Source organism: Amphimedon queenslandica, unplaced genomic scaffold (assembly GCF_000090795.2).
Source record: "Amphimedon queenslandica unplaced genomic scaffold, v1.1 AMPQUscaffold_13463, whole genome shotgun sequence".
In the NCBI taxonomy this organism is placed as follows: Eukaryota; Metazoa; Porifera; class Demospongiae; order Haplosclerida; family Niphatidae; genus Amphimedon; species Amphimedon queenslandica.
Window position 1 is genome coordinate 222,978 of NW_003546301.1, and position 22,950 is coordinate 245,927.

Consider the following 22,950-nt stretch of genomic DNA (forward strand, 5'->3'; position numbering starts at 1 on the left):
GGCTGTGATTAGTGCCTCTCTTATATCTTGTACTGTCATCTCATTAGCACCTTCTAGGATGGCAGTGAGGGGAGCCAGAGCATCCAGGATGAAAGTCTGGAGTCTGGCTAGTTCTTTATCTGCACTCTGTGCAGACTGAGGAGCAACAGTTTTCATTACTGAGTCCAATCTCGGGGATCTGGCTGCATCCACTTCAGGAAGCTTGAAATGCCTTCTGGTACGCTTCCTAGTCTCGCTTGACATGCCCCGCGTGCAAGAGTCAGTGAAAAGATGATAAGTCTCCTCTGAGACTTCCATAAGTTGCTCGAAATCTTCCTCGTCCTCCGACGAGTATGATTTAGTTCTGTTGGCACGGGAGCGTCGCTCCCCAGAATTTTGTCCTGCTTGCTCCTTAGAACTGGAGTGGGGACTTCTAGAACGGCTACGGCGATTTTCAACCTTCTTCAACTCACATTGAGCTTGGTCCTTCTTTTTTAAGTATTCAACATCTGTTGTTAAGTCAGAAAGTCTGCTGTCTAAACCTTTAACTTTGTCCAAGATGTCTTTTAGAGACATATTTGCACGTGCTTCTGTAAGAGAGCTAAGAAAAAGGCCAAGGAAGATGGCTGAAGCAGGGGCTTATATAGTGGGGCAAGTGGGCGGATGGGCGGACCAAAAGTTATTAAAATTAATTATTTAACTACAAATTAGCTGTAAGTTAAGAAAACTGGCCATATGTGAGACTGAGCCTTCTGAAATATAATACTTTGTCCAGTCTTTGCAATTGTGCACCGTCCTACCATTTACTAGGGTGTTTGAAGCATGATAATGTGTTAATGTGCCATTCTTTTTAATGGTTAATATTGTTATCATAAACAAAAAGTGAATTACATACAGCAGGAAACATGTTGCTAGCAACATTTGTTGTTACATATCTTTTGAGCAACTTGTAGCAAAAACAGGACTAATATCTATTCTTAGCAACATACTGATTACAAAATCTAAGCAACCACAAATGTTGCTAGCAACATGTTGCCTGTTGTATGGAGGGCTTAAGGCATTTTTTTGCAAGAAAATCAAGATATCAGCATTTTTTGTATTTAAATAGCATCTGTGATGCAGTTTAAATGTGATAGTGAGTCCAAAACCTTCTTAGCTGGAACTGAGGTAGGAGGTACACGTAATAAGTGCTTTGCTATGGAAACCAATGGAGGATAGCATTTTGAGTTGTTCTTCCACCATTCTGATATATTGACATTAGATGTTAAGCTCAGTGCTTTGTTGACAGGTATATGTACCTCTGTACTTCTTCACCTGTACGGTTCTCATTATTCTCTTCATTGTCCCCCAGTAGAAATGAAAGTGCTGTCACTTTCTTCTTCTTTAATGATAATTATGCAATATTCAATTGTGAGCTGATACTTTATTTGGATTTTTAACCAACTTTTAAAGGTGCTCCAAAAATGGACAAAAGTCCTTACAGGGACTTATTAAATTTCACCAAAATTGAAAAGGAGTGAATTCTCTATTGTTATAATTTTCTTATATGCATGTACTTATTTTGCGTAAAAGTGTGAGCTAATTTTAATGAAGTTTGGATTTTTTTACAAATTTGTATAGCATGTAGCTCAAATACACATTTTTGAATGATTTTTTACATGTACAATGTAGTAATGCAATCATGCCACTAATATCTTATTACAAACCATAGTAACATTGTGTAGCTTTAAATGCATCTGAACAGCAATGATATATTTGTGTTTTAACTTTTTAATTCTGTAATTAGGAGTTTCTTGTCTGGTTTTCGATTACCTGGTGAAGCACAAAAAATTGATCGAATGATGGAGTTGTTTGCACAGAGATATTGTTATTGTAATCCTGATGTTTTTAAGAACCCTGGTAAGTAAACTTTTAGTAAATTTTTTTCTGTGCTTTCTGAATATAGTCCGTACCTTTTTGCAATTACATGTAGGTGTGCCACCACTAACAATTAGTATTGTTTGAGCTACAGTTTTATACATTTTAGTTTGAAATAGTTACATGGTTATGGAATTTTAGATTTAGTTTTACTTAGTTTTAGTAAGCAAAAGTAGTGTCAGCTAGTTATAGTTAGTACTGTGGGGCTCCTTTTATTTGAGGGCTATAAATTTTGTTGTGGATTTTTATTTCGTGGATTTAATTTTTGTGAATTTATGCCGTCTGCCATCTTGTAGTCTTGTACTGTATTAATTTGATTTTCCTGGAAGTAATTTGTGCAAATTTTTAAAAATTGTGAAATCTGCGAACTTTATAGCCCTTGAAAAAGAAGGCACCCTATGGTACTTAAATTTCAAAAATACAATATGTACTTTTAGTTATAGTTAAAGTAATTTGTAATTTCTGCAATACTTTTAGCTATAAACATTAATAGTTATTTTTTGTATTTAAAAATAACACTTGTACAGTACAGTGCGAAAAAAAGCTAAGTAGCTACTCTACTTTTGCCTAGGTACAGTAGTTCGCTGCTCCTTTGTTGCACATGCCCAAACTTACCAGTAGTAGTAGTGCATGTGGTCAGTAGAAGAACAGTGGCTTGATGGTGACTCTAGCAAAGAGCCTCTTAAATGGCCTTCTAAAGGTAGAGGGCAGTAGTAGAGACGAACTTGACAGCCAAGAGAATCATCCTCAAGTCCTTGAGAGCCTCTAGAGTGTGTGAGCGCTTGCTACAACAGAACATGTGACTGGACCATACTGCAGTTATTTCCTAGGGATAGCGCAGTGAAGAGTAATGAAGAGTAGTGAAGTAAAATAACTATCTACGCACTACCTGCATACTACTTATGCTACTTAGCTTTTTTTCGCCTTGTACTATAGTTAAAACTTATTGTACGTATTTTTAAAATTTGTTTTGTTAAGATTTTCAGGCACTCTTTTAGTAATTAAATACATGTAGGTCTCATCATGCTTGGTTGTAGTATACATGTAGATTGTGCTGCCACGTTTGATCTATAGCAAAATTAAACACCAGTTGTGGCATGATAGACTTGATCAGATGTATAAAGTAAAATATTAAGGGGTGAGCCCATCTAGGCAAAATCATTTTGTTAGGTATGTCTACGATCAGATATAGTTTTATGATTGTGCGAAGCAAGCCATGGAAGAGTAGCTCAGAACTTGCAAAAACTTAGTGCTCTTTGTTTTTACTTAAAAATCTCTCCAGTATTTACATGTGTGTAAGGGTACCTTGTGTTATAATCCGAAGACATTCACAAGCTCTCGGCAAAAAATTGGAAAATATTCCTGCGCTGTCGGAAAAAATCAGAAAATTAACAAACATCACTGCTGGAAGGATTAAAACAGTCACTACAGAAATTATGTTACTATAGTGCAACTCCTCACTAAATTTAATGCATCAATCAATGAAGAAGACTGTGTAGTTGCTTTTTCAAGCTTTTTGTTAGTAGAAAAGCTATTGGACAACAGTTTAGTCTTTTTTATTGTGTTGACTGGTTGTTGCAAAAGAGCTCAGCCTGCCCAAGGTTTTGTCAACAAACAACATCTGGTACACTTTGGGGAAAGTCCAAAATTATGATCCAAAAATACAAAATAATTTTGAAATCCAGTACCAAAAGTCCAGAATATCTGCCAAACAAAACCAGCATATTGAGTGATTTGAGTCTGACTTTGCCCTGAGAACCTACAATTATGTAAAACTGATTATGTTAAGTTTACAAACACAATGGTAAATAATTTTGGGTAGATACTTGCACACGTACTTTCAATACTATTACCATTTGATGTAGTTAAGACCAATAATGGTAGTTTTTGCTAATAATGTAGGTTTGTCATGTTGTTCATCAACTAGATCAACTAAAAGTATGTTTTTGTGATGTTTGTGCTCCTGTTTCAATGCTACTAAAGCCCAACATATACTGAGCAGCTTTGTTGCTGGCAACTTGTGGTCAGACCTTTGATGTGGTTGAGCAACACTGGGCAACATGTTGCAGAAAGTAGAAAGACTCTCAACTTCTGACAACAAGTTGCCTCACCACATCAAAGGTACTGGCAACAAAGTTGCTCAGTGTATGTTGGGCTTAAAGGAACTTTGATTGCTTCAATCTTCATATAGGCCTCACGATGTGTATGGCTTTCTCATGATTACGAAACCTTGATTTGCCAGTTTCCAGTTACAGAAACCTTTCACTGTAAAAGTTTTGTCAGCATGAGCTGTTTGACCTTAAACTTGGTTGCATTAATATTTCTTTGATGAAAGTTGAATTTCGTCATGATCTCTTGGTAAATGATAATGTGAATCACTCAGTGCTTCATCAGATATCGGTGATATACCGTAGATCAGGAAATTAGTGTGGTAGGAAATTTTTGCGGTTTAAAATTGTGCTGTGACTTAATTTTTACTAAATAAGACTGTGTCATGTAATTATATGGGTAATCTAATTTTTGCGAAATTCTAATCCAGTAAAATTTAAATCACAGTAAAAATTTCCAGATAGACGGTATCTTTGAATTTGAATGGAAATTTGATCTCAATAACCCCCTTACCACAGTAATTAGAATTTATTGGACAGTAGTAAGCTGATTCATTATGACATGACATCAGAACTCATAAATATTCATGATCGTATTTTGTATATGTTTGTTTGACCAAGCCTCAGGGCCACAGGCTGGAGGGCGAGGTCATTTAAATGCGTATTAAAGGCGTGTGCCAATGTTCATGCTCAGACTATGCACCTCGTGATAGGAACAGAAAGGTCAGATGTAAAGAAGCTCAAGAAAATGGGAGCAGAGGAGAATTCTGAGGAGATAGACCAGTTCCAACTGATTCCAAAGCGGTGTTATTGTCACTACCAAAGGATCAGTTTCACTTTGCTATTGAGAATAGTGACTTAAAAAAGGTATGAAAGCCTATTTTATATATCACATAGCAAGCTGTGATGTAACTGCAACAGATAGTTTCATTCTCATTGTTTTATATTGCATTACCTCAGAGTGCATAGAAGAGTGATGAAAACAGGTTTTATATGGCCACTAATAAAAAATTGGTTTTGGCTTATTATTTGAGCAGAGAAAGGAGACTCTTTTTGCTTATGAATGTAAGCAGCCACTAGAAGTGCTGTTAAGCAATGACCCGGAAGAGATAGGCCATATTTGGAGCTTATAACCAGAAGACTTTGTACCTATACTGTCGTCTGGGTTACAGCGACAATGTGTCTTCAGAAGAGGCATGCATCGGCCATCAACATCTTCAACGATCCTCGTTTAGATGCTATCCATAATGTGTGTGACCATGAATTTCCGCCTTCAACAGAAGGGTTATCAAAAGATGACTGGGATACTAAGATACTGGACATAACTACCCCAGGTGGATTGTTAAATTGTGTCTTTTTCTGCAACGGCAAGAACCTCTGTTTAAGGTGAGGAATGAACATTGCCAATTGAAATTTTCACAACTGCGTCCTGATCTATTGTTTGTAGATGGAGTTTAAAAGAACTGCTTCATATACACTGATTTAGGTAGCAGAAATAGATCTTGTGGAGTAGGGCAGTTACACATAGAAAACAAAGTCGTTTATCATTTTGAAGTCCCAGAAGTTAGAGGCAAAGATTACATTAAAATCTTAGTTTTGTATATGTCTAAGTTGACATTGGAAGCAATTGCGAGAGATAATTTCTATGTTCATCCGGATTTTGTGTTACAAGAAGGGAAGCCATGGTTTACAACCGTTCCCATAGGAAGGAATAAGCTGGTTACTGTTGTCAAGACAATGTGAAGTAAAGCTGGTGTAGAAGGAAACAAGACTAATCATAGTTTATGGTATTGGAGTCACTTGAATGTTTGAAGAAAGCATACCGGAGAGGTGTATGAAATGGACTAAATGGATTATTTCATGTTGGCAAAGGAAAAACAGATGTACTAAAATCACGTATGATTTAGGTCATTGGACTCGCCACGCTTGCGTAGGCGGGTACTAAGCAGTTGGGTTGTCATTCTGTCATTCTGTCCACACAGTTTAATTGATTTGTAAAAAATTTATCTTTTTGTCTGAGCAGTCTAGAGCTATATATTTCTTCTTTTAGCAACAGATAAAGTTGCTTTCTTTTATCTAGTTATGCTTTTGTAGCATCCCATGGCACCAAAAGCTGTAAACTGCTAAACCAGGGGACCTCTCTCCAAGTGAGATCTCATGTTTCACTCTACATGGCCGAGATTTGCTTCAGAGGTGGAAAATCTCATCTAACAAAAAACAAAAAGAACGATTTTGTCCTAACTTCGTTGATTGTGAGTTACAGTTGCTCAAAGTTTGTGATTTAGCCTCTTTGAAATTTTTTCAGGCGGCACTAGGGAAAGCAGGAGCAACCAAACTCTCTCATTCTCTTTTAAATATCTAGGAAATTTTTGTGCCAACTCTTTCTTTGAATAGAGCTTCAGATGCTAAAATAAATTTCAGCTTTCCTTCTTTCTCCTACCCATGTGCCATGATTTAACTGTTGGCCATACCCATAGCTTATTTTAATTATCGTCATAGCTATGCAGTCAATAATAATAATTTTTTTTCAAATTGCTTAAAATATCACAGCACAAGTAACACATATCACTCAGGTGAATTCCAGCGGGTGAGTCTATTGCACTATAGTGCTTCATTTTTATAGAAATAGTATTGATAATAGTTTGTTTAAAAGATTTCAATAAGAATCTAAATGTATAGTGCCAAAGGCACAGGGATACAAATAAAATCACAGTGTTACAAATGAAACCACAGGGATACAATTGAAACTACAGGGATACAAATGAAACTACAGGGATACATCACAGTTGTAGCTCAGGTGGTGCCTTTTATTCATCCACTGACTATTATACAATGCATGCTGTGTAGTTTTTGTAGTCATTGTTTGGGTGTCAACATGAGGCATTGTTATTTCTCTCTAAGCGCAGCAATTCTGCCTGCCTTTATGCTAGCCAGCACTCACATTTATAGCTCTCATTTGCATGCACTTAATTGGTGACCCGGTCGGCCCTGATGGCTCACTGTTCCGGGTCCAGCAAGCTATAGTGACCATGGGACGTGTGCTCGCCTCAAATTGCTCTGCACTGCTAGTCCTCTATTCGCTCATAGTTTCTGTTGTAACTTGGAGCGACCCTTGAGGTTAAAGACAGAACCATAAAGACATCTTTTAAACCTTTTATGATAGAAAAGTCTACAGGTCCCTCAGCTATCTCATGTGGTGACTTCCATGCAGTTCTTTGTGTTTTAGGTTGGCTTTTAGCATCAGTGTCTTTAGCTTTACTGCTTCTACATACTTAAGCAGTGTGTCCTAATTTTTCACTAGAATGACATTTCTCCTTTAGACACTGACATGTTGCTGGAAAATGGGAATTACCACATCTGTTAGCACTGAAGCGACTGCTTCCTTGGCTTGCCATCAGCCACCTCAGAGTGATGAACAGATACTTTACATTGCTGAATGAGCTGGGCTGTCTGTCTGTCATCCTTGAGTGTCATTGCTATTTCTACTGCTCTGTCAAATGGAAGATCATCTGCCTCGGTCAGGAGTTCGTTTGCATGCACAAATCTGTTGTGGAGAGTCTCGTCAGGAGCATCAGCCTTGAACCTACAATGAGCACCCAGGCTCTTTAGATCAGCAACAAAAGCTGCTGTAGATTCTGAGTTGCCTTGCCTCCACTATCCAATCTTACATAGCTCAGCTACAACTAAGAATTTAGGATGAAAGTGATTTGTTAACCTCTCGACTAGAGTATTGAAAATCTGAGCCTGTGGGTCATCAAACATGTTAGCTAGGATGTCTTAAGTCTCATAGCCCAATGCTGACATGATGACAGACTTCCTACGAGCATTTGGAATATTGTTGGCTGTGAAATAGAGCTTTACCTGCTGCACATACTTAGGAAAGTTGTGTCTCTTGGGATTTAAGACTTCCAGATTACCAACTGGTCTAGCCATGCATGAGCTCAAAACTGTTCCTTGTGGACAGAAATGTTGTAACTTAAGAAAGTATCATTAACAAAGAACTCAAACTGTTCAACTGACAAAAATCAAAGTGCAAACACCTTAAACAAGCATGTGGAGGTTATAACCACTGCTCCACCTTATGTGATGATTGCTAGAACACCGAGCATGAGCACAGGTATAGAAGGGGGGTGGGCTGCCCAGTCAATCAAAAATGGCAGGTGGCTTTAGAATATAATTAATACTGGGCAGTGAAGAATCACAGAATGCAAGCACCACAGGCATCCATAAGATCTAAAAAAGACTTTTAGAAGAGTACAGACAATTTTACTAACTCCCTATACCAACAGAAGACTCAAAAGAGCCATGCATCATGCAGCTTTAACGAAAATTATAAAATTAAATGTGGCTGTCAACAGACCAAAGTTGTCTAGCTTGTTCTTAGAAAGTAAGGATTGAAAATCTCCTAAATGATGACTAAAGGCACCTTTCTCTGCAGCAGATGCTGAAAGTCATCCTGAATGAGTCCTTGATCCTCCTGAAGCTCGGCCTGTTTCACTAATACTTACCGAGTACTTTCAAACTTGTGCTTAAGTGTGCTTAAGTATAAGTACCAAACTACTCGTCCCAAGCCTGTAAATGACTACTATGTAATCAATTCTCAGTTCCAGTGGTCTATTAAAGACAGCATTTTTTGAATTATTTAGAATAATTGGGGCGAGCCTGAGCGAGCCCCACATAAATGACAAGTATGTTTGTTTGTCTGTCTGTTTGTACACGTATGTCACCCCTGTTTATGTGGAATACGGTAGATGCTATGCATTAAAAAGGGTGTATAAATTCAGTTTTCAATATTTCATTAAAAGTGGGAGTGGCTACAATGAAATAAAATGGCAACCAATACATGGGGAAATGTCATGAGTTTTCTAGCAGCAAAATAAGACAGAAATTCTGTCCAAAGGCTTCTCCAACATCCAGGCAAGGTTATAGATGCAATAAAGTAACTATGAAACTTGTTTTTGCTGGTACAGCAGAGATCAGGACCAAGTTAACTTTAATATGCAATTACATACCGTAACATACCTGTAGCTATTAAGCATGTATGTATAGTAGCATTTACTGTATATGTAATACTTGAACATTTAACGTTAGTTTAACGTATCATGTTATAATGTTACTGTATAAACATCTCGTATTAAGTATACACAAAAACCTGAACTTCAAACCATACTAGTAACAGTACCGTTTTGTAAGCGTTTAAATAATGTAAGTGTATTAACTTGGCCTTGAGCTCTGCTGTTAACTTGACTTACTGTACTTGCATGCTACTGTCCAAATGCTGCAAGGAATGTCAAGAAAGCAGATATGCCATCTTGATTGATGGGAATGACTTTGAATGTCTGTCACAGCCTGAACTAACTTGGACTACATTGCTACTGTTGCCTATCTAGCCATATCATTTGTGCAGTGACTGTTTCTAGCTATCTTTAATGCTTTCCAAATGCTAAACTTGATTTGATTACAAAGGTAGGTCAAGAACTACACTGCGCTCAATCAAGTTCTGAGCTGCTTAAGTTGCACTGTCATGAGTATTGTTAGTCTGTCAATATCTATTGTATGTACATTGCTTTACTTGCTTAGGCTCGCCCCTTCAATGTTTTACATTCATCTAGTTGGGGTGAGCCTGAGCGAGCCCCACATAAATGAAACAAGCATGTATGTATGTCTGTTTGTTTGTACATGTACGTCACCCCTATTTATCCGTATAAAAAATTTTCCACTTTTTAATGAACTTGATAATCTTTCATTAAAAATGGGTGTGGTCATAGTGAAATAAAATGTCGGCTCAGTATTGTAACTGGAAATTCTTGCAAGACTGATTCGACTGTAGTGTACTGCTGTCCAAATGTAGCAAGGATGGTTAAGAAAGCAGACATGCCATGTTCTTCATTGATGTAAATAACTCTGATGAAGTGAATGTCAGTCACAGCTTGAGCCTGAAGTTGAACTAACTTCATGAGCTGGAGCATGCAAGAAGCCAGAAACTGCATTGCTACAGATGCCTATCTAGCTTTATCATTTGTGCACTGACTGCTTATAGCTAACTTTAATGCTTGCTAAATGCTATAAGCAAGGTAGCTTTAATTGTTGTAGAGAATTAAAGGTAGATTATCATCAAGAACTACATCCATAATTCCATGAGCATGATGAGCTCTTTTTTTTTAGCCTGCTTAGTTGTACCACTCTAATATCTGTTGCATAATCATGCTTGAGTATTGTATGTTAGTCTGTCAAGATCTATTGTATGTACATTGCTTTGATTCCTCAGGCTCGCCCCTTCAATGTTTTACATTCATCTAGTTATCAACTCTTGTTAATAGTTTGTGCCATTTATGACTACTAACGAATACTATTATACTCACTATGAATAACATTAATAATCAATCAAAAGTTTTGTGAAGGGTGTGTAGCGAAGTTCTGAAAGACAAGGTATACCTTTAGTCACATCACTACTGAGGTGTAAAGATTCCTTCTGTTTGGAAGTAAAAACAGGCTTTTTGCTACTGATGTACTACAGAGGTGGAAATACTGTTAGTCAATTTGGCAGCTAATGGAGATTCAAAGCTGTTAAGAGCTATATGTGTAATGTCAGGTAACAATGATCTTTCAAATCTCAATAATTTCTTCACACATTGCAGACTATTTATAGTGGTTTACCATTTTGTATACTCTTGTTTTTAAGTTAGGCTAAAGCCTTCAATATTTCTACCTATGTGAGATTATTATTGCCATCAGTGGTCACCTTTGCACTTTTTAAAAATAATATTGAAACAACAGTAAAAAGTGTTCACAATTGATTTCACAACCTTGCAAGCAGAGCTGGATTCTTATTAAGAATTATAGAGGCTTTCTCTACCTTGTAATGCTTCTAGTTGTCTTTAAACAGTAGTCTTGTCCCTGCCCATTTGCTTTACAAGGAAGGGTTTAAAGACACTTGAAGCTTTTCTTGGACACAATGAAATGTAATTAGTGCAGCTTGATCATTTGACCGAATTCACCCACGTGTTAATTTCATGCAATGGACACGCCCCCAGAACATGGCTACCAGGAGCATTAAGAAGAAATCATAGCTAAAACTCATTTCAAATCAGTTTTTATCATTAATTTGTTTTGTTTTTCTTCATTCTTCTTCTACTTATTAAAATGCATTTTGTTATCAGATCAAAACAGTATGTTTAATAATGCAAAATTGAATAAAATTGTATGATTATGTAATGAATGATAGTAATAAAAATGCTGTAAAAGCCATGGCTGTTACAGACATCATTTGCAGATGAGGTAGAAGTACTTTCCCAATTTCCATAAAAGTATTTCCTCCTTTAACACTGCACATAATTATTAGATAACAATCATAAGTGAACTGACCATTTCTTAACTTGTTGCTCATCAATAGGTAAACTCACTAGCTTTAGTGATTGAAAAGGCGACCAAGGAAGAGTTTTTCTGTTCCAGAACTGATTTTCCAGAGAACATAACACAGTACTGAGCCACAGTAGTGATTGACATTTGTTTGCCACTGAATCCTGTCAGCAGGCACAAGAAACTATCCTATAATCATTGACAACAGGCTTTGTGATGCACATTTCTGTTTTTTCTTGACTTCTCATTGAACCTCAGACCCTGTAACAACTCATGAAGCTCCTTCAAATTCTAACCTATCTTCTAGAGGCCATCTTATTAAAATTATATCATGTGATATTAATAAGTTTGTGGTTGTGCCACGTGTTTGGAGCGATCTGATTGGTGCGCCTACATTCCAGTGCAAAGTCTAAGAAATACTTTGAGTGTCTCCAGACCGTTTCTCCTAAAGCAAAGGGGTGGGGACGAGACTATTTAAACAGTATTTTTATGTTCTCTTGCTGTTAGAAACCTCTTTACTTTGTCACATGTTTAAGGTGCCATTTTATTTGCTGTAGCTATACCCACTACGTAAAGGAGCGTGGGCGGGTGGTTGCATTACACTCATAAAAAACTAATACAGTTGGTATCAGGAAATTGTTAGTGGTTCAGTAAACAGCTATCTTGACAAAAGTTCTTTCCCAAAAAAGAATAAGTAATATATGATATGCTGTTTTTTCTTCCTTCCTGGAGGGAATAGATTGCCAAAAATCAAGCATTTACAATGATAGATAACTTTAATGTATCAAATTGCATACATGCATAGCTGTTTTGGTCTGTGTCATTTTCATGAGGGATGTTTAGAAAGCATCAGATTGCTTCAGCATTTTTCAGATGTAAATTCATAATTATACCAATATTTTAATCTAGTTTATTTAAGATGGCTCAAAATTAGGGTCTAGCTAAGTTCTTCATAACTTAGTTTTTTTGTAGTTTAGCCTGAAAAGCACTATAGAATACACTTTTAAACTAGTGAAACGCAATCATTTGACTTAAACCAACTCCTCAAGCTATAAAAGTTTGAACTAAAAATTGTTAGGGGTCCTGACCGTCCTCTGCAAGAATCAGACCTGCCTAACTATTAAATGTTCATTGTTTAATGTGGCCTCAGTGTGATATGCCCATATTATAACTAGACAGTTTAGTTCCTTAGCCTTACCTTGTTATACATGTATGTAATATTTACTTGTAACTACGTGTACATATAGTAATAATGTTTAAAATAAAGTTTTGATAAAGATTTAGTTCTCAATAGCTGGAAATTTTAAAGGGTTAAAATTATGTAAATATTTGATGATTGGAGATTTTAATTAGGGAAATTTATGGCCATGTGCCTTTAGCATGCACATAATTACATGTAGTTGAAAATGATGTGTTTAATTTGGTAATTGCCCCCATTCAAAATTTGTAGCAAGACAACAATTGTATTTAAAACATGTTCTCTGTTTTTTTTAGATTCCTGCTACGTGCTGTCTTTCTCTGTAATAATGCTCAATACAAGCTTGCATAATCCTAATGTTAGGGAAAAGGTAAAATATTTTTTTGCAAATTTATTTGATTTGTGACTTTAGCCAACGATTGATCATTTTATATCTATGAATAGAGGAATTAATGATGGAAGTGATTTTCCAACTGAAATGCTAAAGGTAAATTATTATTCTGTACAGTTTGTTTTACTTGTCCATGTTGATGTAAGGTAAATTTGTAAAAAAGAATTATCACAACAATGTGCATTTGGCGATAAGGATGAATCTGTCAAACATTGACCTTCACATTAGAATTTAGGCACCTGTGGTTTTTGTAATTTGTACCGTCAATTTCCATACTAATTCTTGTATAGAGCTATGTGAGGCTTGTGTCCCATAACTCTATTATACTTAGAGCACTCCAGTACTAGGAAGTACTGTGAGTTTAACTTTGACACTTTGAAAGTCAGAAGCAACTTCAAAAGGAAGTTCTAAAAGACCTTTCAAACCCACATTAACCTTACATGCCTTAAGCAAGGAAGGACGCAGATGCAAATTTGGGCTTGCCACTTGCTTTATAAACTCATAATTCTAATAGTCAGTATTAGTTGGGGTGGTGGTGGCCACCACCCCTTATAACTTTTTTGTTCCTATAATGGTAGCAACTTGAAGTTTGTTTTAGCTTTCATCTGAAAATTTCAACCAATTTTTGAGTTTCTAGGTACTCTGGAAGGTTTTAAACTGGTTTTTCTGCCTAAGATGAAAGGGAGCCGCCATGGCAAATGGTGTCCGTCACTCCAATGAATATCATTTGCATTCATTACATTTAGTCAAAAATAATGTTTTTTATTAGAAAAAACAAAACAAAGCATATCAAGCTCTCTAGACCTACCAATATTCAACTGGGAGCCTTTCTTGAGGACAAATGTGCTATGTCACTCCACAGTCCTCTCAATCTTCATTGTTCTTCCTTGCCCATACACTTGTTAAGTCATCCATATTCCAAGCTTCATTCCTAGTGGCGTAGGCAGGGAGGCAAGACAAGTGTGGCATTTTGGTGTGCAAAAGGCGCCAAAAAATTTTGCCAAAAATGGGCGGTGACAAAGTGGGTGTGGCCAGTAGTTATTACTATTTATTAACAAATTTATTAACATTATAAATGGATTATAATCATAATTGTCGAGATTTTGACGTGGTAAAACAATCAACAATCGTTTTAAGTCTAGGAAATCAGTTATTTCATGTTCAATACTAAGCACAAGCAGTAAGGAAAGTCTAGACTCAGCCATAGTCGATCTTAAACTATTCTTTACAATTTTTAGCTTAGAAAAGGAATGCTCTACGGAACATGTTATGACAGGTAATGTCATACAGAGCTTGTATAGTATCATCACGTTTGGATATGTAACATTCAAACTTCGTTGGTACAATAGCTGTAGTATTTCGCTGATGGAAGTGTAATTTCTTATCTCTTGGTGATGTCGAAACACATCAAATTCTGCTCTTAAAGCTACAGCAGCAACATCATTCTCATAAAAATGTAATAAATCTTCCATTTTACATAATCCTTCACTTTCATTTAGTGGACTTGGATGTAAACTAGAAAATCCTTTTAAAAGTGTAATAGTCTCGGTGTTAAACCTTCTCTGCAAAGAATTGATCATTAGATCAATGGTACCATAATAAAAATCAATAAGATACTTCCTTTTGCCAGACATGTGATGGTGGTGTGTTTCGGGTCTGTCATCCAATCTTTGAGAGATTCTACTTTTTGGTGTAGGTACTTCTTGATTGTCAAATCCTAAGGTTTGACTCTTTTCCTGTGCTTTAGTATAGTAGACATCAAACGAATTTTCACTCCTCTTACTTTTTAAGACTGTAAGTAGTGATTCTTGCATTTGGATAGCAGAAACAAAATCCATATCATCACGTTGAAGATAATCAGACAGACCTTTTGTGTATGTCAAAAGGTCAAGAAGAACAGTCAAGCAAAGGATAAATTCAAATGCACACACCTTCCTTAGTAAGCCATTGGCTTCAGATTTTATGACTATCATGATCCAACTCAACTACTTTTTCAAGTGTTGCAATAATGGCGGGAAGAGTACTATTAATGGCATTGAGACTATTTATTCGACATGCCCAGCGTGTGTCAGAAAGGCTTTTTAATGTTACAGTTTGTTTTAAAGAGCATTACTCAGTTTTCTGCATGTCAATAAATATGGTATGCCGTTTGGTATTGCCATTAATAAAAGTGTAAACAGACTGTATATCCCCAAAAAAATTGCATGTAAAATTATTCTTATTGCAGCTCTCCACTAATACAAGATTAAGAATATGGGCATGACAGTGCATGTATATCGCTTTACTGTTTTCCTTACAAATCATAGCTTGTACTCCAGCATAGTGGCCACTCATATTTGCTGCTCCATTGTAGCCTTGTCCTCGAAGGTCTTTGAGAGAAAGACCATACTTCTGAAAGGTTTCTTTAGTGGCCAATGTGAGTGTTTTGTGGTCTGTTTGCTTCACTGATGTGACGGCAATAAAGTGCTCAACGATTGCACCAAAGCTATTAACATAGCGAAGAATAAACGAAACTTGTTCTTCCCTTGATACATCTGATGTTTCATCTAGTAAGAGTGTGAAATATTTTGCCTGCTCTACTTGTGTAACAATTTTATCAACAACAGCATTAGCTAGCAGGGAAATAAACTCATTCTGAATTTCAGGTGATAAATAATGGCAATTCTTCTTAGAATTCTCTAAATGTTCCTTTATAACAAAGTCATACTTTGCCTGGTGGTGGACAATTGCAAGGAAATTCCCACGATTGCAAATAGATTCTGATTCTTGATGACCTGGAAATGAAAGGTTATCTATTGAAAGTAAGATGATTATTTCAAGTATTCGATGAACCACTTTTCTATTGAAATCTATTTCCTGCTGTCGTCGAGATAGCTCAGATATTCTCTGGTCATTTAGCAAATAATCAACAGGTGTCTGTTCCAAGTAGCATTTCCATGACTTCATACTATGTACATGAAAAGAGGTGGTGCTGTGCTTCTTAATTGCTCTTGTAGCATTTTTCCAATTGGTACCTTGTACACCATTCACAATCCATCCCATTTTATTAACATCATTTTGAGTGGCAAAATTATGACACGAGAAACAAAACATTGCATCAGCTCTAAGTGAATACTCTAGCCATTCCTTACAAACTGCTAAGCTAAACCATTTTGATTGGAAGCATCTTTTCTTTCCCCCACTACCACTTTTAGGGTAAGTCATGCTAGTAGGATGGCATGGCCCAAGTGTTATTAATTGATGCTTTTCCTCTCTTGAAAGAAGTGTTACCTTGTCTGCAGGGTCATAGCACACCATTCCATTGTTAGATGGGCCTGCTGTCAGACTGGATATTGTGGATAACTTAGCCTCACTGAGCTGTGACGCGGATGATGATGCGCCGCAGGATAACAGGGTAGAAGACTGAGAAGAGTCAGCAGATGATTCAACTGGATCAATGGTGCACTACTGTGACTTTGACTGTTGTCACCTTCACAGGCTCCACTGTTAGAACTTAGAATCAGGTGAAAACTGAAAAGAAACCAAGAATAGACCTCTGCAATGCCATGCTTTAGCTTAATGATGTAGGTGCGGCCAGAGTTCATACTAGGGTGTAGCCTGGGCCACCCCATGGCTACGCCTATGTCCATACCAACAAAAAAGTAAAGAAAGGATACATGGAGATACCTGTAGTGGCAACCACTGTAAAGGTACAATAGATAATAAAGTAAGTTAATGGAAAAGAAATGCTCGAAGAATGACAAAGATTGCACTCGGCAGCCATACTTGGGTGGGGCTACACGTGACATTTTAATAAAGAAAACGTAGATTTACATTTGTGCTTCTGTTTCTCTCTACTAAAACCAACTAGAGTAGACACCCTAATTATGAGACACTTAAGAAATAATTTTTATACAAATACAGGAATGGTTTTTGTGAAAATTTATAAGTACCATTTGAGATTACTATACTCCAGTTTTAAATATTGCAAAAAATTTTGCAGATGTATCCTTAAACGAGCATGTGCAGAATATAACCACTGCTCCACCTTATGTGATGATTGCTACAGCACTGAGCATGAACACGGGTATAAAAGGGGAGTGGGCTGTCTAGTCAATTAGAAATGGTGGGTGGCTTTAGAATGTAATAAAATTGGGCTGTGAAGAATCACAGAATGCAAGCACCACAGCCATCCACAAGGTCTAAAAAAGAATCTTAGAAGAGTACAGACAGTTTTACTAACTCCCTATACCAGCAGAAGACTGAGAAGAGCCATGCATCATGCAGCTTCAACTAAATTATAAAATTAAACATGGCTGTCAACAGACCAAAGCTATCTACCTTGTTCTTAGATAGCAAGGATTAAAAATCTTCTAAATGATGACTAAAGGCACCTTTCACTGCCACAGACGCAATTTCGATGTTGAAAGTCATCCTGAATGAGTCCTTGATTGTCCTGAAGCTCGGCCTGTTTCATTATTACTCGCTATAGACCCCCTGCAGTAGGCATGGTCAATGTGTGTGGGCGTTTCCTATCAGCCATGGTGGTGTACATTTTTTACATGGAATGACTGCAAGTAACAGAGCTATTTGTCATGATTACTTTTTTTCCCAGAAAAATGATGATGCCAGGAAGCGATACCAAGTAAAACTCTCTAGTATTAATGGATTGCATCCTTATGAAACCTTGAGAAGTGATTGGCTAGGTGATATTGGCCTCAGTATATAGTGTCCATATAATATTGCTATGTAGCTACACTGGTGATGAGCTTCTTAACTACAAGAGCATGGATTGTTACTGAAATTTTTTGGCTGGATAGGTAAGGGAAATTTATCTTGTTAAAGCAGCAATACAAAACAAATGACAAGTTTAGAATCATCATTTCTAAGGCGAGTGCTAGAGTAACATTGTCAAGTTATGTTAGACCATTCTATGAGAATGAGTGATAAGCCATTGATCCCTTGGATCATTGCAGATAAAATGGAAAGATTGTTGCAGGTCATTGTGACTGCATGGCAGGCCTTACCAGAGCTAGTTCGCTCACATACATGTATACATGTACCTCTCTTTTCAGTGTGCAATGACTGTAACACAAAAGAAAGCTTATTGGGTAATTTTAATGCAGTTCAAGATGTGCCATGTACCACAGTTAATAACATGATTATTCCTGGGAAGAAAAAGAGTCATAGCATTCTCTCTTCTTGCTCCTCATCATCACGATCATCATATCACCATCACCATTGCCATGGCATTTGCATATAATTCAACATCAATGACAAATCTTATTTTCCCACAATCCACATCTTCACAACAGTCCTCAAGTGAGCAAGGAACTCAAATTTATACTGAATCACAATAGTTGCTCATCATCAACATCTGGCTCGATTCAAGATTCTGCTGTTGCATTGAGTCCCCCACAGATGTAGAACTTAGCAAGCTCTTTGTTTGTTTGGGGGCTCTTGCTCTTGTAGTTAAGAAGCTCATTACCAGTGTATAGCCCGGGCTCGGTGTTATTGTAGGTACATAGCAAGTACACTGGTCATACCAGGCCATCATATTATCTAGCCAATCACTTCTCAAGGTTTTTTAAGGATACAATTCATTAATACTGGAGATTTTTTCTTGTTACCGCTTCCTGGCATCAACATTTTTCAGGGAGGAAAGGTATCCTGGCAAAAAGCTCTGTTTCTTGCAGTCATTGCATGCAACACATGTACACCAACATGGCTGACAGGAAACACTACATGCATTGACCATGCCTACTGCAGGGGGTTTATAGATATGAACAAAAATGTGTGGAAAATAAGAGGCTAGGCAGTTATAGCCACTTAATCTTCCTTTTACTTTTACTATGTGAATCAACTAATGTTATCAAGATCTTTATCATGTTTAATCACTGTTTTGAATATTTGCTGCCATTTTTGGGTAGACCACCCTCCTTTTATATGTTTAAAGTAAGATGCAAACAATTTTTGACATTCCCAGTAGAGGCATTATGAGACAGTTGAGATATTTCAATATTGAATAATCAAAATTTTTTTTGAGAATAAACAATAGGCTTCAAATACTATAACAGACATTCACAAACATTTATCTCAATGATATTTATCAGGTATTTACTTAGATCCAATACTAGACACTCTTAAGTGCCACCAGCAGTCACATCCTTCACAGCCAACCCAGGTATGAGAGACATATACATCTTTGTAAGAGCCAGAACAAACAGGACATGATGACAAAGTGTCCATGATCTTACGTTTCTTTATTCTTGCAGTACCTTGAACAGGACGTCACCTCTTTCTTGTTATTGCTGCACTCCCACATCAACAATATCACTTCTTTCTCTCTTTGTCCTTCCTTTTCTAATCTCTTTTTTCGATTTTTTTGAGTCTTTCTTCCTCCTTCTTTTTCTTTTTTTCCTCTTGAACTTGCCTCTTCTCTACTTTTGTCTGTCTCTTGTCTTCTTTCTGCCTTTCGTCCTCTTTTTTTCTTTTCCTCATAAACTTGCCTCATCTCCTCTACTTTTCTCTGTCTCTTGTCTTATTTACCCTTCCTCTCAAGTTTTTTTCTTTTTCTTCCTTCCTTCGCCTTGCTTGCTTCCTCTCCTCTTCTTTCTTTCTCTTCTCTTCCTGTTTTTAAATCTTTTCTTCTCCTTTCCTTTGCTTCATTTCTTTTTGCCTCTTTTTTCTTCTTCCTTCTTTCGTTCCTCTTCTTTTTTCTCTTTTCTACTTCTTTTTTCTCTTGAATAAATGAGTCATTAGTGATGCATATGGCACTATCAGTATGAAATGATTGCACACTAGTACTCTGAACTGACTGGCCTCTTGGCATGAAAGAATATCAGATATATCACAAGAAGTTTCTGCTTTAGGTGTCTCACATCTATCTGATGAAGGAGATAATGCTCTTGCAGGAGCCAAAAGCTTGTCAGATATAATTCCAGAATATAAAGGGAAATACCACACACCTTTCATTATGTTGACAGGAGTCAACGTTTGTGGCCAGGCAAGAGATAAATGCTGAGCTAAATCTTCTCAGCAAATACATGTACTTCTCTCAGGATGAGCAGAAAGAAAGTTATGGCATTTTTTGTTGAAATTAGCCTTTAGACTCTTAAATTCTTCCACATCTAGTGGTTCCAATTTGTGAGTACAGTGAGACAGAAGACAAAGTAAATAGATGTTGTTTTCTCTTGCCAGTTTTATTACGTCTAGTGAGACATGCGACGAGTGGCCATCCTCTATTTCAAGAACTGATCTGGCTGGTAGAATATTTGTAATAAAAAAAATCAAAGATAAAGACTGATTAATCCAACCAAATTGTGAACATGCAAACATTGTCCCAAGAAAGGCTCTATTTTTCAAATTCTCTTTCATTCTTTTCCGGGGAAAAATAATCATAGGTAGAGGACATTGGCTTAATGCATTAACGCATGTTAACACAATAAGTGTCCTCCCTCGTTCAGCTAAGGTGACAGCCCAAACTTTTCTATGGCCAATGTTAGCCACTATCTTGCCAGGTTTATTGACGACATTTATTCTTGTTTTGCCTAATTTGTAGATTTGCATGGGTTTTGCTAACATACTTAAGTCATGCAACTATGCCACCCAAGTTGTCAAAAAATCACTAACAGTATTATCAGTTGCACTTCGTGCTCGTGCATGGGATAATTAATGGTTGAAGAGATTGAAGCGTTAACTTGTGCCACTTGAGGAAGCCTTGTAACCAAGCCCTACCAGTTGTTTCATCTTGAAATGGGTGTGGTCTCATTGATCTCTCGAGTATTTGAAAAGCAATCCTTGCAATATCATCTCTGCTCAATCCATATTTTATGTCGGCCATTTTCACAACATATTCACACACTAATTGCTCCTCTGTTTTAGTCATATTGTTAGGACCAGGCCGACACTCAATGGTTACTGCTCTAATAACTCGTCTTTGCAATGTCTCTACAGGACTTTGTATGACTTGGCTGCCTCCCTAAGACTCATTCCCTTTTAACAGCTTTAGCAGCTTCTCTCTGTGACCAACGACAGCGATTCTTTAGCCCTTGAGTTGCCATTTGCAATTAATTAATAATTACTGATAATTAGTCTAATCAAAAATAATATTGTGTAAAGTTTGGGTTCATAATAAAAACAATGAAAATGCCATTATACTCTTAAATTCAGTTGATATTCACTTTATGGCATTATTTTGGAAAGCTATCAAGTGATAAAAGTGGACATTTTGTTTGTATCCCATATTACCATCCGTCTCACAATTCTAGCATCTACTTTATAGTCCGGCACACTTGTGGTCAATGGTCTATGAGTATTTTTTTTGAATACACTTGTGGTCAGTGGTCTTTGAATATCATTGTTGTGACCATGTGCCATTATGGTGGTTTCTCCACATGGCACTCACTGGGGTAAACAAAATGGCTGCCCTTTCAGTGACAACTACTTTGCTTTGGAATACTTCTCCCACAATCACTGGCTCTCAAAATGTCTTACAGTGGTAAGGTTTTTTGTGGATTCCTTTGGATGTCAAAGTCAACACTACACAGCAAAAAATTGTCTTAAACTACCCTTGGAGGATTACCTCAGTTCCGAAAGTCTATTGTGTAGTGAAACCATAGGTGTATCTAGCTTTCTCCAGCTATTAGGGCACTTAGTTAATTATTTATATATTTATTTAACTATTTATACCTTTAATTGGCAAATGCATTTTAATTAATACCTTTAACTGCTCTAGTGTTTAAATAACACTTTTAACATCTAAGTGTGTGCTAAATTATTGTGGTTAACTGTAGCAGTTATTCTGGTTAACAATCCTCCCACTGTTATATATTTGTGGTCGGAAATTTCTACCCGGGCAAAGCCCGTGCTTTCCCAGTTCCAAGTATGCCTATGGGTGAAACTTAGGTAACAACCCTTGGGTTGTTTTAACTACTTATTTTTTAAAGTGTACAAGCCAAATAAAGCAGAAAATAGTCAAGACGTGTTCGTCTTCTCAACTATTTATGTTTGACTGACAATACTTTATATTCATGGTGGTTTCGTCAACAAAAGATAATGGTGCAAGAGGTGATTGGAGGACTGTTTTGACAAAGTTATAGTAAAATCTTAGTGATATTAGTTACTGCTTTGATATTGTTCAAGACATATTATCAGAATCTATTTTAACATCAAGTACCGTTGGCCTTCGCCAATCGTAGCATGTGTTGAAGTATCAGTTATATGCTTCACACTTTTAGGTAGAGAATTATGGCAACACTTTACTGTAATAGAAAGGGGTACCCTGATTTTATCTTTTACACAGGAGGGAGCAGCATTCATCAACTCTCTGGGTTTGTCTTTTATTATCCCCCTAAAAATTAGGTTTTTTATATGTTTGGCAAAGGCTTTTAGTGTTGTCACCAAAAAAATGAGAAGCAAATAGAAGTTCTTGACTCTCAGTTTTATTCCCAAAACATAAAGAAGCAAAACTCAAATTTTGAACATTGTTACAATACAAGAATAAATATTTTACCTTAGAATTGATTTAATATTCTGTTTTCCTATAGAATTTGTATGATTGTATTAAGACTGATCCTTTTGAGATTCATGATGGAGCTGATGACCTCACACAGGTTTTTTTTAATCCTGATTATGAAGGTTACTTAATCAAGGAAGGTATGTCCATTACTACACCTTCCAGGTCTATAGCTGCAATAGGAGACTTTGCTCCAACTTCATTTGCTGCCATAGACCTAGAAAGCATACTACATGTAAGATGTAAATTTTATTAAAGGGTAACTTCAGTGCATTTTTGAGATATTTTTTTTATTTGCTTAATATGATTGCCTGACCATACTAATGATGTGTTCCAACTCCCATTGTCTGAAAAAAATTATTCACTGAGATATGAGCCTTCAAAAATGCCCATTTTTCCTTTCTGCCAGGTTACTTCCTGTCAGTGGGTGTGGCTAAACGTGACGTCACTGGAGGGATAGCTGTAGCTAAATCCATTCCTTTATAGGGGGAAATAATCCTTA

The 22,950-nt window shown here is 36.8% G+C and overlaps 1 protein-coding gene across 1 annotated transcript in view; it reads left to right on the top strand.

The window, feature by feature from the left end:
• LOC105312237 (cytohesin-3-like) overlaps positions 1-22,950 on the top strand; it is a 66,449-nt gene that overhangs the window by 23,047 nt on the left and 20,452 nt on the right. Inside the window, exons 6-9 of the mRNA XM_011404727.2 lie at positions 1,766-1,878; positions 12,858-12,931; positions 12,974-13,048; positions 22,480-22,588. Of these exons, the coding sequence (XP_011403029.2) occupies positions 1,766-1,878; positions 12,858-12,931; positions 12,974-13,048; positions 22,480-22,588 (371 nt within the window). The remainder of the gene's footprint in view (positions 1-1,765; positions 1,879-12,857; positions 12,932-12,973; positions 13,049-22,479; positions 22,589-22,950) is intronic.